Consider the following 18018-nt stretch of genomic DNA (forward strand, 5'->3'; position numbering starts at 1 on the left):
ATCCTGGACTTCAAGCTGTATTACAAAGCTGTAATCATCAAGAGAGTATGGTACTGGCACAAAAACAGACACTCAGATCAAGGAAACAGAAAAGAGAGCCCAGAAATGGACCCACAAACGTATGGCCAACTAATCTTTGACAAAACAGGAAAGAATATCCAATGGAATTATTCCAAAGAATATCCAATGGAACAGTCCAATGGACTGTCTTTAGACAGTCTCTCCAGCAAGTGGTGCTGGGAAAACTGGACAGCGACACGCAGAAGAATGAGCCTGGACCACTTTCTTACACCAGACACAAAAATAAACTCAAAATGGATGAAAGACCTAAATGTAAGACAGGAAGACATCAGAATCCTCGAGGAGAAAGCAGGCAAAAACCTCTTTGACCTTGGCCACAGCAGCTTCTTACTCAACATCTCTCAGGAGGTAAGGGAAAGGAAAGCAAAAGTGAATTATTGGGACCTCATCAAAATAAAAAGCTGCTGCACAGCGAAGAAAACAATCAGCAAAACTAAAACGCAACCGACAGAATGGGAGAAGGTATTTGCAAATAACATATCAGATAAAGGGTTAGTATACAAAAATCTATAAAGAACTTATAAAACTCAACATCCCAAAACAAATAATATAGTGAAGAAATGGGCAAAAGACATGAATAGACACTTCTCCAAAGAAGACACCCAGATGGCCAACCGACACATGAAAAAATGCTCAACATCACTCATCATCAGGGAAATACAAATCAAAACCACAGTGAGATACCACCTCACACTTGTCAGAATGGCTAACATTAACAACTCAGGCAACAACAGTTGTTGGCGAGGATGCGGAGAAAGAGGATCCCTTTTGCACTGCTGGTGGGGATGCAAACTGGTGCAGCCACTCTGGAAAACGGTATGGAGGTTCCTCCAAAAACTAAAAATAGAGCTACCCTATGACCCAGAAATTGCACTACTAGGTATTTATCCAAGGGATGCAGGTGTGTTGTTTTGAAGGGGCACATGCACCCCAATGTTTTTAGCAGCACTATTGACAATAACCAAAGTATAGAAAGAGCCCAAATGTCCATCGATGGATGAATGGGTAAAGAAGATGTGGTATGTATATACAATGGAGTATTACTCGGCAATCAGAAAGAATGAAATCTTGCCATTTGCAACTATGCGGAACTAGAGGGTATTATACTAAGTGAAATTAGTCAGAGAAAGACAAATATCACATGACTTCACTCATATGAGGACTTTAAGATACAAATCAGATGAACATAAGAGAGGGAAGCAAAAGTAATATAAAAACAGGGAGGGGGACAAAACATAAGAGACTCACAAATATAGAGAACAAACAGAGGGTTGCTGGAGGAGTTGTGGGAGGGGTGATGGGCTAAATGGGTAAGGGGCATTAAGGAATCTACTCCTGAGATCATTGTTGCAGTATATGCTAACTAACTTAGATGTAAATTTAAAAAATAAACAAATTATAAAAAAATAAATAAAAAAACAAAAATTAAAATAATAACTAATAATCACAGCACGGGATTGTACCTATTAAATAAAATAAACTCATGCCAAAGTAAATAACTGAATAAAATAAATAGGGGGCAGGGAGAAAGGACAGCCTTTTCTTACAAAACAATTCCAGTTAACACATGTGAAAGGATTGTCTAATCACAATTAGACAAACATCAAAGAAATAATTACTGAAGGCAATCAATGCTAAAATCAGTGAGCAAAGTTTGAGAAGTAGAATATTAGCATAATCTCCATGATCTCCCCTATTATTTTTCAGTTACAAAGGAAGAATAGTAACTTTATCATAAAAAACATAGCAAGCAGCCTTACCCAAGTGAAGGAGAGTAACATCAACAGCCATAAGACCTATCACAATCCTATATCCACTAACATGATGAACTGAAAAGAGTACAATATCACATCCTTGGAATTCTTGCCAAAAATGTATAACCTCAATCTAATCTTGAGAAAACATCAAACAAATCCAAAATGAGAGACCTTCTACAAAATAACTGACCAGGACTTATTGTTAAGATCATGAAGGACAAGGAAAGACAATGTCATAGAGTGGAAGAGACCAAGAGTCACAGCAGTTATATGCTAAGTGTATCACTGGATCGGATCCTGAATAGAAGTAAGACATCAGTGGGAAAAAAAAAATTGATGAAATTAGCCTAATGTCTATGCTTTAATTAGTAGTATCACACCATTTTAAAATTCTATTTTTAATAATTGTCCTATATATACACATACGCAGTATGTATAAAAGTTCTTCACAGTAGAGAAAGCTGGCTGAAGTACAGACATGAAATCTCTGTGCCATTTTTGCCACTTTGTTGTAAATCTAAACTTATGTTACAATAATACTGCATCTCTAGCTGTATAATTTACATGTAATGCTTTTACCGCACAGCCAATGTTGAAAAACATCAGTATGCCCACACCTCTTCTTTAAGTGTTTTGTCTCTCTCTTACCTTCCTTCCTTCAAGGAACTTCAGTGCTGTGCCAATATTAGCCACAGCATGGATTCGCTTCATACGGCGTCCTTGTTCACAAGGCTATAAACAGGAAAGAACAGGAATAAATAAAAATGCACACAATAAAAAAGGTAATTATAAAATCTATGTAAATGGATTAAAAGTATACTTGAAGAATAGTCAAGAACAACATTATTCAACTTCTATAAGGTTAATAGATACACAAAGGAGCATTACCCCACAGTGCTTGGAGTGCTTGGAAGTGTAGTTGATACACTTCCCTTTCACATCTCTGTATGCCAAGAGCAGAAATTCACAAGACTCCCATGTTGCCTACTGAGACTATCACTCCTATAAGTTAGGAAACATTTATATGAAAAGTGCTCTTGGTGCCTGTGTGGGAGCAGGAGATATACGGGAAATCTGTACTTTCCTCCAATTTTGTTGTAAACTCAAAACTCCTTAAAAAAAAAGAGCTCTTAAAAAAAAAGTGCTCTTGGTCACATACCATTTCCTTTTGCAGTCATACTAACATGAAAGATTATTGAGAGTATTAGTAACATTACTTGGTTTGAATGACCAAAATACATGGCACGCATGGGCCAAGGTTAAAAAGTAGGATTGCAACAATGAAAATGGTATTCACATGCTAGCATGTCTGGTACAAGGATACTCTAACTTACCTGTGTTTGCACTACCGAAATGCATTATGTGCTTTCTATGTGCCTCAATGTTAATTTTAAAACTCAAAGTAATTTCAACTAAGTAGATGTAATTAGCCTTTTACATTTGCAGGAAACAAATGGATAACTGTGGTGAAGTAATTTCTCCATGGTTGCATAGCTGGTAACCTGGTCCCTTCTCTACGACACCAAAACTCTACATAATCTCTCATTAAAACTCAAAAAACTGCCTATCTTTTAAATTCCAATTAATAGTGTATCAGGTAATGGTTTAAAAAAATTTTTTTTCAACGTTTTTTATTTATTTTTGGGACAGAGAGAGACAGAGCATGAACGGGGGAGGAGCAGAGAGAGAGGGAGACACAGAATCGGAAACAGGCTCCAGGCTCCGAGCCATCAGCCCAGAACCTGACGCGGGGCTCGAACTCACGGACCGCGAGATCGTGACCTGGCTGAAGTTGGACGCTTAACCGACTGTGCCACCCAGGCGCCCCAAGGTAATGGTTTAAAAAAAAAAATTAATGTTTATTTATTTTTGACAGAGAGAGAGAGAGAGAGAGACAGAGCATGAGTGGGGAAGAGGCAGAGAGAGAGAGAGAGAGAGACAGAATCTAAAGCAGGCTCCAGGCTCTGAGCTATCAGCACAGAGCTCGACGCGGGGCTCGAACTCACAGACCACGAGATCATGACCTGAGCGGAAGTCGGACGCTCAATCGACTGAGACACCCAGCCGCCCTGGTAATGGTTTTTATGATATGATTTTAAACAAATATTTAAATAGAAAATGTAATTTTTTTTTTTACTTTTTATTTGTCCTTTATTTGGGAACCCTTGTCGTGCATAATGGTCTCATATTTGGTCCATGCATGGCCCACTTGGTCATTTAATGAGTTATCTTCTGTAATGCAAAAAGCACCTATTAGCCTACCAACTAAGACAAAGCCAGGGCCTGGAAATGAAGTATGAAAGCCATTCCCCTAATACGACGACCACCACCGTCCATTCTATCCTCCTGCCTTCCTATACCCAAGACAACTATCATAAAATCCAGTTCAATGTTTTCCTTCTTATATAGATTCATTTCCTTTACATGCATTCATGAAAAGAGTATCTATTTTAGTTTTTAACTTTACATAAAGGGATCATCGTATTAATCTTTTGAGGCTCACTTTCCCACATAATATTATATTGCTAAGACTCATCCATGTTGTTGCTGTCACTGTATTTCATTCACTTTGACAGCTCTTGGCCATCTTTTCTGCACTCCTTTTGATGTGAATCTTGGTTATTTCCAGATTATTTCTATTGTGACCTGCGCTGATAGAGATCATTTTTGTATACCCTATCTTTGGTACAAGTATAGAGTTTTTCTTGGTTGTAAACCTAAGAGTGAAATTGCTGGGTCAGAGGGAATGCGACTTTGAACTTCTGAAGTAATGCCAAACTTTTCCAAAGCGTTTGCGCTTCTTTCCATTCTTGTCAACAATAAGAATAATCCTATGGGTGCATATCTTGTCTAACGCTTCATTTTGACAGATATTGAAAAAAAAATTCTTTCAGTTAAATGTATGTAACACGGTCTTTCACTGTGGTCTTCATTTGCATTTCCTGATCAACAATGATAGAACTTCTCTTCCTCTGTTCTTTGACAATGTTTCTTTTGTAAAATGCCCTTTCACGTCTCTCACTCAGGTTTCCCTGTAGTTTGTACTGTTTCTATTTTGAAGACGTACTTTATATATTCTTGTCATAATCGTCTCTTAATCTTTTTACTACATGTATTGTGAATATATTCTACCCATTTTTAACTTCTTTTGTCACTTTCTTTAAAGGTTTTTATTTTAAAATAAAGGTTTTTATTTTAAAACATTTTTAATTTTAATATCATCAAATGCAGCAATGCCTTGGTCCGTTTCTGGACTCTTGCATTTGTCAGTATGTCCATCCCTGTACCAATACCACACTATCTGAAGTTATGTAACTTTACTCTAAGACTTGATATCTGGTGGAGCAAACACCATGTGTCTACTTTTCTTGTTGGATGTCCCCTAGCAAAATGAGCAAGATACAAATATCTATTGTATTGTCCCTCTCCAGTTGGCATCTATTTTTACACAATTTAATCTGCCCTAATATCGTGATCATAGTAGGCCTCAAACTCATAAAAGGCACTGGCCATTATCTCATTCATCTTTGTTTTCCTTAGAGGGTAGAAGGTAGTGTCTTATCCATAATAGAACTCCAGAAACATTAGCTGGATGGATATTCAGTGGATAATGCCAAGCCCAGTTGCGGACTTGAGTTCTATTCTAAATATACGATCTATGGCTAATAAAGTCACCTGGTGAACATTCAGGGCTCTTTGATGCTCCAGATTTCCTAAGAGTGCCCACTGGACACTTTTTTTTTACAAATCTATTTTCTTTTTAAATACTTTACTTAAGCATAATAACATATGACACTATATTAGCTTCAGGTATACAGATTAATGATTCAGTATTTGTATACTTTGCAAAATGACCAGCACAATAAGTCTAGTTACCATACATGGAATTTTTTTATGATGACAACTTCCAAGATCTACTCTCTTAGCAACTTTTAAATATATAATAAAATATTAGCAACTATAGTCACCATGCTGTACAGTACACCTCCATGACTTATTTATTCTATAAATAGAAGTTTGTACCTCTTGACCCCCTTCACCCATTTGGCCAACTCCAACTCCCCTCCCTTCTGGCAACTGCCAATCTATTCTTCGTATCTCTGAGTTTTGTTTTGTTATTTGTTTTATTTTTAGAATCTACAAATAAATAAAACCATAGAATCTTTGTCTTCTTCTGTCTTATCTCATTTAGTATAATATCCTTAACGTCTATCCATGTCATTGCAAATGACAAGAGTTCATTTTTCATGGCTGCATAGTATTCCATATATCTCAATCTTCTTTATCCATTCATCCATTGATAGACACTCCAGTAATTTCCATATATTGGCTATTGTAAATCATGCTGCAATGAGCATGGGGTTGTGTATGTTTTGACTTAGTGTTTTGTTTTCTTTTATTGTGCACTTTTAAGTGAATTATTAGGCTTCTCCTGAATGCAAAGTATTAAGGAGTTTAAAAAAAGAGAGTTAACAAAATGGATAAGAAATAAGTTTCTCGGCAGTCCTTAAACTCTTCATGCTGCTTCTATTATTTCCAATTTTTCAACGGCAATTCCTCACATTCTTAAAAAAAATCCTAAGTGTGAAATTAAATTTAGTGTTCCTATATTTATGTGTGATTACAGATACATAGTCACTGATACATTTAAAGAGAAAATGTTCCACAAATAATCAAAGAATGTAGAGAAATCTAAGAACAGTAATTTAAAAGTTAAAGATACTCTAAGTCCTTAAATAAAATCATAGTTTTCTCAAGAGAGTCATAATAGGTTATTCAAGGAGACTAGATACTGTGATTCCACTCTCACCCTGAGATGCAGACAAGGCAGGGATACTAAGCCATTTGGCCACATTTCCCTGATGATCATGGTCAGAGTCAGAGTCCCAGGCTATGTGAACTCTGATGTTAAGCACAGTGTTGTTAATAGAGTTCTACCTATGAGATATTTTAGGATTTCTGAATAGTGTTAGAACTCTTGATGGAAATGCTCTTACCCACATTCTCCCTTTGAAAGCTCTACAAGAATTCCTGGGATACTCATTCCTTTTTAATTCATGCTTTTCATTTTAATGTGGTCCTGAATTATAATGTATACATATACAAAATTTAAATAACCATTTCCAAGGATTATTTATAATCTAAGAGCAATTTCATTTTACATAATTCAGAATCTTGGAGGGCTCAATACAAGTAAATAATAAAGGTTAAACTGGAAACTACCTTGTATGTCTCAGTTCTTCTCTGCTAAGTGAGAAAGCTGGGATTCTTTTTGAAATCTCTTCTAGCTTCAAGGTCTTATAATTTATGTCTGAATGAGTAGGGTACTTAAACAGAAATAGGACTCTTATGTCAAAATATATACTTTTTCTAGAGTCATTTAGCTTGGCAATTAAATGCCCATCAAGCTTTCTGTACCCTGTTGGTCAAGTATACTGGCAAAATTATATTGACACAGAATGATATACCTCCTGAATACCCAACTGAATTGGGATGAAGATTCCTTTAACCTTTTAGTAAACAGCTTAATTCAGGAGGAAATAAAAAGATGCCCAATTATATCTGGCAATCAAGGGAGTATATATCTCAAGTCAATGATTTGACTGGACATCTGAATGCTAATCTAGTTTATTTAGCTCATGCATATTTCAAATTGGCTTTTCATATATGTTTTGTTTGATTTCCCCCAAAGTAGAACCTGAGACAGGACTTGGATGCATGTAGTTTACTGTGGAGGTGATCCCAGGTAGCAAGAGTGAGGGGGGTGCATGGAGTGTGAGACAGGGAAGAAGAAAAATGCTATTGAGGGTTTCCACTGTGAGCAACTGGGCCTCAATCCTACTGGGGACTCAAGCACTCCATGAGACATGTGTAAATACGTCACAGAATTGTCTGCCTTCCCAATGCCAGACTGCAGCATTTATTCATGGACTCCCATCTCCATTGGTTGAAGGACCTTCGGGACCATTAACTCTTCTACACTTCAAGGCTGCTTCAAGCAACTTGTGCTTTTGATCAAAGCTATGAGGGTGGAAACCTGGAGGCAAGCCACCAGTGTTTGAGGCAAGATGCTACTAGAGGGTGTAGGCAATGTCCCCCACTGTGTGAAGTCATTTGAAGCTGGAGGTGAGCTGAGACAGCACAAGAGCACCAGAAGCATCCGCTACCATATGAATCAAGTTAGAGAGATGATTTACACAAAATCATTATCAGTTTGTAGTTTTTCAACAAACAACCCTATTTTGAGGATTCCACACGAAATTAACTGGAAATTTATGTTTAGGCAAATACACGTTTAAAAACTCACTTATCCAAGTTTCATGGCTGTGTAGCTGTTGTCAAGAAGCAATAGACAAAGAACAAATAAGTGCTCCCAATTTAGGACACTGTGTTCTAGCACGTCATACGACATTTTGAAGGTAATTTCCTGAGTATCTTTTCGTAATTATGATAAACATCATTTGTAAGTAGTTTATCTTTGCACATACTACTTACCTCTCTACTACTTTCAAATAACAAAACGTAAGCCAGAAAAAAAATGCAGATCTTTCTCAACTAACAATGGGGTTATATCCCGATAAACTCATTATAAGTTGGAAAAACTGCAAATCAAAATTGCATTTAATACACCTACACTACTGAACATCACAGCTTGGCCTAGCTCACCTTAAACGTGCTCAGATCACTGACATTAGCCTGCAGTTGGGCAAAATTCTCTAACTCAAAGCCAATCTTATAATGGAGTGTTTAATATTTCATGTAATTTATTCAGTACTGTACTGAAAGTGAAAAATAGAATGGCTATGTGGGTATAGAATGGTTGTTAAGTGTACCAGTTCTTTACCCTCATGACCGCATGGCTCACTGGGAGTGGTGCCTCCTTGCCCCTGCCCAGCATCACAAGAGGATCATCCTGTGCATTGTTAGCACAGGAAAAGATCCAAATTCAAAATTGCAAGTATGGTTTTTAGTGAATGCATATTACTTTCACAACATTGTAAAGTCAAAAAGTCATTAAGTCAAACCACTGTAAGTTGGGGACTGTCTATACTTTATTATTAAGTAACATAGAAAAGTATATTCTGTAGCTCACTATCAATGTGTTTTTCACTTTGCTGGTTCCACTGCACAAAAAAAAAGCAAATGATTCTGAAGGTGCCGTTCCTGTGACACATGACTGATGATGGAGGCTGTCCACAAGTGTATGAAAAATGTCATGCTGATCTCAAACTTAATTTTCAACAAACAAGTATATAAATAATACACAGTTATGGACCAACATTCCTTTCCAAATGGAAAGCAAACTCTGTAAGTGAGGTCAATGTTAATCTGCAAGTAATTTTCCTGGATAGATATTGCATAAGATGCAGTAGTTAAGCATGATAGATAACTGATGAAGTTCTTTACTCTTCCTTCTAAGGTTGCTACTACTACATATAGAGTTTTAAATCCACTAAATGTGTGTGGGAACTAGAAAGGAAAGGTGTTCCCTGCTCCCGGAAGTGACTGATATATTCGGGGGTTGTGGAACACTAACACACTAGTATTCCCAGTGTGTTACCCACTTTTATAGGACATCACCTTTTACACTCCCAACCCCACAACCTCCGAATCCCAAAAGGGAACAGTTTGACAATCTGGTCACAGGAAAAATCCTTACCAGTTTCTGCCCGGACAGGACCTCCAGAAGAGCAAGCAGCTTAACGCCATCTTTCATGTCTTCAAAAAGATCATCTACCACCAGTGGGGGTTTCCGCTAGAAGATAAAAAAATGAATAAATGCAAAAAGTGCATCTTCTCTCTCTGACATACCTTTGCTACTCATTATGGTGAAATCTGGAGGAACAGTTTCTAAATACCCTAAATTCTTTATTTTGGATATGAGTGGCAATGACCAATTACAAGGAGAAAAACAACCTTTTGGAAATAAACATACTCAAAAACCTCAGGAGACTTTTTTGAATGTTTATTTACTTTGAGAGGAATAAAAGACGGGGCAGGGGGGTAGGACAGAGAGAGAGAGAGAGAGACAGAGAGACAGAGAGACAGAGACAGAGACAGAGATAGAATCCCAAGCAGGCTCCGCATTTGGAGCAGAGCCCCATTTGGAGCTCGATCTCACCAACCAATCTCACCAGCCATGAGATCATGACCTCAGCCGAAGAATCCCACTCTTAACGGATGGGGCCACCCATCTGCCCTGAAAACCTGAGGAGACTTCATGTTTGGACTTTCATATACATACCAGCTTCTTTCTAGAAAGGAATTTTTAAGACTCAAATGGTAGGGAATAAGGAAAGGAAAAGAAGTCACTATCAACATAAAAGATAAGCGAGACATTAACACAGGACCTAAGCAGGGAAGAGGAGATGGCCAGAGACACTGGACCAACCTCCACACTTCACTGTGGGTGAGCATGGAACCCGGGCTTTCCCAAGCCCAACACTTCCGAGGCCCATTCTAGCCACACTAATAGCCTTAGGTCAGTGGCCAGCTGCTGGAGCACCGTGAGCACAAGCAAGGTTGCAGATTTAGTCTCCAGTGGGTTAGCTGGCCACGTTCTGTGTCTCCACCTGACAAATGTAGCACAGCTTCTCTCACGATGCGTCACTGAACCCAGAGGATCATGGGCACAGATCACAGGCTGATCAGTGCAGATCCACCACTGCTGGAAAAGTAAGTCAAAGCCCATTTTCAATTCATGGAGGGTCTTTTATTTTTTATAAAGGTCGTTGAAATGCCCAATGACTGGGGTTCATCAAACTTTAAAAAAAATTTTTTTAATGTTTATTTATTTTTGAAAGAGAGAGAGAGAGAGACAGAGCATGAGTGGGGGAGGGGCAGAGAGAGAGGGAAACACAGAATCCGAAGCAGGCTCCAGGCTCCGACCTGTCAGCACAGAGCCTGACGTGGGGATTGAACTCACCAACCGTGAGATCATGACCTGAGCCAAAGTTGGACACTCAACCAACCGAGCCACCCAGGTGCCCCGGTCAAACTTTTAATTAAGGTCTATCTTGGCTCAGACAAAAGCAGAGAAGTGCTGATGCCAGTGGAGGTCAGGTGTCCCCAGAATTCTACAGAATAAGAATTTTCCATTTATCACCTGGGTTCAAGCTCTACAGCTTTCTGCTTCTCACTGAACCAAGTGAAAAGCCTAATGCCATATTCCTGACTTTTAATTGTCTTTCTTTCTAAAAAAGAAAAAGTTCTATTTACAGATACTTAATCACCAAACATTTTATTGAAATGAGACTTTTTTTCTTTACCCACTGATATGGAGCATTCCTATTTCTCCTATGACTGCATGAATTACAGCCTCTGAATGGCACAATTCTAATTTTAAATGCATTTTCTCTCTTTACAAAATGAACAGCTGAATACATTTTGTTCTTATTCTGTGAAATACACATTCAAAAATAACAGGTTTTCATTTTCAGGCTTTCTCCTTTAAATTCCACTATTTACACTGCTTATAATTTATATAGGAAAAATGTAATAATGATTTGATATTATAAGCATATAAATAAAATTATTCAGAATAAAGTGAGCTACACTGAAAACTAATCAGTATGATAAGAATCAAAATTATTGTATTAGCTATATATATATATGTATATCATTAAATAAGGCCTATTTATCATTCATAATGTCCATTTGTATCCTTTTTAAAATTTTTTAAATCCTTATTTATTTTTAAGAGAGAGAGAGAGAGAGAGAGAGCTTGAACGAGCGAGGGGCAGAGAGAGAGGGAGACACAGAATCTGAAGCAGGCTCCAGGCTCTGAGCTGTCAGCATAGAGCCTGACGCAGGGCTTGAACCCACGAACCGCAAGATCATGACCTGAGCCAAAGTTGGATGCTTAACCAACTGAGCCACCCAGGCGCCTGCATTTGTATCCTAATCATGTAAATACAGTGTAACAATGAGGGAAAGTTAATAAATATGTGATATATTCAGTAAGCAAATGCAAATGATGTTTTTCTTAGATTGTTATCCTGAAAATATATAAAGGAAATGAAACAAAGCAGGGAATTTTCTTGAAATAATAAAAATTCCAAGAGATTTGACACATACAAAAAATCGCATCCATCCATCCATTCTACCTTTACACACAAACTCGTCTCTGCCACTTTGAAGGACATTTTTTCTTGACCCCACTTCTGCCTCTCATGTTTCTCTTCTTGCATCTCCACTGGTGCCCCTCATGCTTCCTCTCCCGTCTGGTTGCTCCTACACATGCTCCTGGATGTAATCTTCAGGTAAGCAGTGACCACTGAACAACTCAGCCCATCGGCCTCTCTGCGTCGACTGCTGGTACCAAACTCTCCTTGATCTTTCTTCCCCAAACCTCCTTGATCAGCCCGCCTGGTGCACAAGCCTCTTTTCCTTCTCTCCCGCCTTTCTTTCTGACTGTGGCCACTCGCCAAGCTCAATCCTGTCTCCTCTGTTCTTTACAAAATTTTGTCCAGATAGATAGGACTCTCGAAGCCTTCCTTCCAGGTAAATGTTCTCTTCTGAACATTGTTGAGTACATGACAGGCACTCAATGTTCGTATTGTTGGCTGAATGACTGCCTGAATGAATGAATAAATGTACTTTTCTAAAAAAATATCTTTGTAGGTCCTATGCCCATATTAATGGCTCTTAAAATGTGGTACATATATAATGGGTAAAGAAAATATTCTTCGCTTTCTAGGCAATCAGACTGCAACACAACAGAGACACAGAAGTATCTTGTGTCTCCATGTTTTGTTCAGAGTAGGCACGTGTTAAATATTTGTTGAAGGAATGAATGAAGTTTCCAGTCTGTGCATGATAAAGAATGGTAGATGGTTTTTATTTCAAGAGTAGATACTCAGAATATTGTCACTTTTCTCTTTCTCCACTTAGCAAATTCCTGCTCAATTTTCATACTTACTTATACTTAATCTTTTTCAGTCTTCCGACGGGAATTAAGTACTTCTTTGGCCCCAAGTACATTGTTTAGGTTAGGATGATCGTGTTGCATTACAGTTAGTTATTTACAAATCTGTGTCCTTAGGAACTCAGACAGTGGGTCTTCTTGAAGATAAGGAAGAAGTTGGATGTATCTTTGTATACCTAATACCAGGCAAAGTGCTTAGCACTAGTCAGCAGTAAACATGTAAATCGTGAGTGAATAACACTCAACAGGGATATGCGATGCTTGTTTGCAAATATCTTTGGGATTCTTAGAGATACCCATAAATAAGATCGTAGTGCAGAATTTCTCTTTTTATAGGAAATATGAGTTGTTCTGGAAATTTTTCCTCCAATGTCTTCCTACACAAAATAAAGAGATGTAGTCTGGTGGCTATTAACAGTCTAAATAGAAACTGGGAGAAAATATTTCTCCTCAAAATAAAAATGTTTAAAAAATGTTTATATCAGGGGCGCCTGGATGGCTCAGTTGGTTAAGCGTCCAACTTTGGCTCAGGTCATGATCTCATTCTGTGGGTTTGAGCTCCACTCAGACTCTGTGCTGACAGCTCAGAGCCTGGCCCTGCTTCACATTCTATGTCTCCCTCCCTCTCTGTCTTCCATTCCCCTGCTCATGCTCTGTCTCTCTCAATGCGTCTCTCAAAAATAAACGTTAATAATTTTTTTTAATTTTTTTACATTTGTTTATTTTTGAGAGACAGAGTGAGACAGAGCGTGAGCAGGGGAGGGGCAGAGAGAGAAGGAGACACAGAATCCGAAGCAGCCTCCAGGCTCTGAGCAAGCAGTCAGCACAGAGCCCGATGTGGGACTCAAAACCACAAACCATGAGATCATGACCTGAGCCGAAGTTGGACGTTCAACCAACTGAACCACCCAGGTGCCCCAACGTTAAGAATTTTTTAAATAAAAAAATAAAAAGATGTTTTATATCAATTTAATTTGTAATGCACAGGTATCATATTTTCAACACACTGATTATAGGGCCACGCATTATGTAATCAATTTTTTACTTAATGCCTCAACTAGTAAAAGAGGGAGAAAAATAAACTTCTGGCCAGCCTTACTGCAAAGAGCTGGCAAAATAATACTAGAGAATGATCTTTCTATTTCTACAAGTTCTATCCAATTGCATGTAACGTAAATATTGTGCACAATCCACAAAAACACTCATCAAAAATTACACCAGAATAAAAATGTTCTAGCAATTATTGGACAAGTTTTCCTATCCCATTTTGCACAAAGAATTATTTACATATAGCAACTGACCAACTAATGGAGTCATTTACCATTGTCACTAAATCACAGTTATTTTCTGTGACAGTGTTTTAATAATAATAATAAAAAAAAACCTTTCAGCTAAAATGTTTCTCCTGTCACATGTATAAATAGTTATAGCACCAATCTGATTACTCTGCAGGATTCAGGTCACGGTACTGGCCGCCAAAAGAAAGAGTTGGAAATGAAGGTAACTTACTGGAGCCTGACTTAATGAAAAATCAATATGATTTAGTTTTGTTCTGATTGCCCACTTATTTTCAGTTTTAAGCACCAGGCAGAAACCTATCAAGCACTTTTCAAGACCACAATTATCATTTTTAAATTATGATTAAGGTAAAACCGTAATAAGCTTTTATTGGGGGGCAGTATTTTTTAAAATTGTATTCTCCTTGGCCTTGTCTGTCACATTTAGATATTCTATAGTGGAACCAAAATATATTCATACTGAATCTGAGGTTGTTCAAGGAAGGGAACTTCCCAAGTGTGTCGAGGGGAGAGAAAGATAAAGATGGGAGAGAACAAAAACAAGAAAGAGGTAACTCACTTCTGTGATTACTCCCTTCTATCAGCTCTCTTCAAACTAGGTTTAAACCTTAACTTCCAGCTCTAAGAGGACTGTCTGGTCTAAAAGTCCCTACAAACGCTGGGAAGATACACATGCCTCTGTGGCTGGCTAATACCCTTGGTAGTTAACTCATTACTGAAACAGACTTCACAGAACTTTTTTCTCTATTTCTTCTACTCTTCCTTTATTTTGCTAAGCAGCTCCTTTAAAGACATGTAATGAGATTCAAAGTTCATCCTTGATCTTTATGGAATGTAAAAGTACGGGTATCCTTGACATAATTTTTACTGACCAGTTCTCTATCTGGGGAAAATATCCTATTCTCTAACATTGTGTGTGTGTGTGTGTGTGTGTGTGTGTGTGTGTGTGTGTGTGTGTGTATCTTGTGTCACTTTACTAGTCTATAAGCATCAACACATTTTTAAGCCCTATCTACCATCCATTTTCATATTTTTATTCATGAAAGGATGACCATGTTTGCTATACCACATGTTTATTTTATGACCCTAGAAACAATGATATTACTTGGAGGAAAAGGAATAAGAGAATAATTTTAATGAAAAAAAGGTATCATATAACTATTTGGCATGAAATAAAAATTTAAGAAATCTTTTAAATCTTATATATGAAATGAAAAATGTTGATGCACAAAGTATGACAAAGTAGTCACACTGTAGATTACATACATGAATTCTAATATTTACTAGATATTACGATTCTGTGGCTTAGAGATTATACATTCTAATTCAGTAGGTGTTTAAATATGAATGAAGGGGGAAAAAGAAGGTAGGAAAGAAAGAATAATATACTGTTGAACATCTCCATATGTCAAGCACTATGCTGAGGGCTTATACATGCTATCTCATGGAATATTCATAACCACCACCTATGGGAAATCACCTCCTCTTTCAAAGAAGGAATCTGAATCTGAGAGGTTCAACCATGGGCCTAGATCACACCCCTAGTACATGATTAGATTTCAGCCACCTGTTAGATAGGAAGTTCACTATAAAAATGCAGGTATTCACTTAACTATTTCCTGAATGATACATAAACCTATAAATGTGATTTTTATTTAATATCAGTATGAAAAGTATTAACTAATTAGCAAAGTGCCTGCCACTCTACTAGAAGCAAAATATTAACAGAAAACCACTTTTAAATGTGAATGGATATAAGAAAGACTAAAAAGTAATAACAGAAGCATTATGTATATAAACACATATTGGCATAGACAATAAGTTGGCCTAATTCATACTGTATCCCCTAATGGTCATGTTTGTGCTAATGCTCGGTCTTTTGTTACATGACTGACCTGAGCTGCACCCATCACCTTCTCTGCTTGGATCCAGAAGATGGCCGGAGTTAAGTTGTCACCGGGCAATGACCTAAATACAATTGTTATTGGTTCCTGCTGTTGAGGCCCAAGAAACACTTGCCTCTGTCTTTCTGAAGATTGGGTCAGTCAGTGTGTCAAGTTCCTCAAGACCATCCTCAGCTCTATGACTCACTAGAAGGGCCCACAGGACTCAAAAGAGCTATTATATTCATGGTTACAATTTATTACAGTGAATGGACACAATTTATTACAGTGAATGGACACGATAATATCAGCAAATGGACAAGGCTCATGAAGCAGAGTCCAGGAGAAAAGATATAGGACTTTCCAGAGATGAGTGACCTGTTCTCCCACAGTGTAAGTACATAGGAACATGCCTCATTTTTCCCAGGATGCTATGGGATGTTGCCTAATTTTTCCCAGGATGCCACGGGATGATATGTGTGAAGTGCTGCCAAACAAAAAAGCATGCTCGAGCCCCAGTGCTCAGGTTTTTATTTGATGCCTGTCCCTGAGGCATACAGTGCTTTCATAAATGACCTCAGCTACTCAGATTCCATCCAGCCCTTCTCCTGTCCCTGTTTCCCCAGCAAAACCAGGTACATGTTCACCATAAAACACATTGTTATGATAAATTGATCTCATCAAAGTGTACAGCAGGCCTAAGGTCTTGGCATACAAAATACTCCTTTCAGGCAGAATATTCCAAGTGCTCAGAGCTTATGTCCCAAGAGCCGGTCAAGGGCCATTCCCAAAGACAGGTCTTTATTTGGAATATACAGAATTTGAGCAACCCACGCCTGCTGGGCTAACCTTTCCTCCCTGGTCAGAATGTACCCTTTCAATCGATTTCACTTCTTGGTTAAATAGTTTTAAATCAAGTTCATTTACTTGCAACAAAATAAAGCACACTGACAGGAGGGTCTATTTTGCTATTACTTTGTAAACACTTTCTGACTGTAACAATTTACAGTTCAGTGTCCTTCCACTCGTACTCCATGATAAGATCCACATAAGTGACCGAAAATATATCTATGCTTTATTGTTGAGAGTGTGCATTTTCAGGGGAACCTAATTGTATTTGATGTAAAAAATGTTTTGTAACCTTTTGACCAATTGATATCGGTAAATGAAGAAGGCAGACACAGCTGAATGTTGTTGATAAACCATTAAACGTACAGACAGATGATAGATGATAGATAGATAGATAGATAGATAGATAGATAGATAGATAGATGATAGATAGAGCAACTTTACATGGACAACTGTATGCCTATATCCAAAAATAACAAAAATGGTAACACACTAAAAATATTTTTACCACTTTTAAGTTTGCAATCATATGCACAATCATATGTACAATCATATGCACGTCAAATAAGGTGAAAGAAACACTGGGTGTTAGGTTGCATTGAGGAATGGAGAAGAGTACAAATCTACCTCAAAACATTACGAGCATATCATCATTTCATCAACAGATATCTACACATCTGCTAGAATCTTAGAGTGCCTTAGCCCCAAATATCACACAGTGATCAACGAGATTTATGGCATGAAAGATTTAGCTTTGAGCAAATAAAAGGGTAAAATCTCCTGTTTCATGCCAGCACCAACGCGTGTCCTAATTTACCATCATGACTTTTAATCTCACAACAACTGGGCATTCTTTGACTGAACGCTTTTCCTCTTGGGGAAAGAGCTCTCAAAACATTTTATGACACACACAAAAGCTCTAGCATTTTATTTTAAAGTACTAATACACATCCTAAGGTTTAAAATTTGAGGGGCACCTGGGTGGCTCGGTTGGTTAAGCGTCCAACTTTGGCTCAGGTCATGATCTCCCGGTTCATGAGTTCGAGGCCTGAGTCGGGTTCTGTGCTGACAGCTTACAGCCTGGAACCTTTTTCAGATTCTATGTCTCCCTCTCTCTCTCTCTGCCCCTCCTCCACTCATACGGTCTCTCTCTCCCTCTCACAAATAAATAAACATTTAAAAAAATTAAAATTTGTGATTGCTGGATACCCACCGATACCAAT

At 37.9% G+C, this 18018-nt stretch overlaps 1 protein-coding gene across 1 annotated transcript in view; it reads right to left on the minus strand.

Annotated features, from left to right (window-relative positions):
* SYNE1 (spectrin repeat containing nuclear envelope protein 1) overlaps positions 1-18018 on the minus strand; it is a 472071-nt gene that overhangs the window by 357980 nt on the left and 96073 nt on the right. Inside the window, 2 exon segments of the mRNA XM_043592628.1 lie at positions 2487-2570; positions 9499-9594. Coding sequence (XP_043448563.1) covers positions 2487-2570; positions 9499-9594 — 180 coding nt within the window.

The sequence above is a fragment of the Prionailurus bengalensis genome, chromosome B2 (genome assembly GCF_016509475.1).
Source record: "Prionailurus bengalensis isolate Pbe53 chromosome B2, Fcat_Pben_1.1_paternal_pri, whole genome shotgun sequence".
NCBI lineage: Eukaryota > Metazoa > Chordata > Mammalia > Carnivora > Felidae > Prionailurus > Prionailurus bengalensis.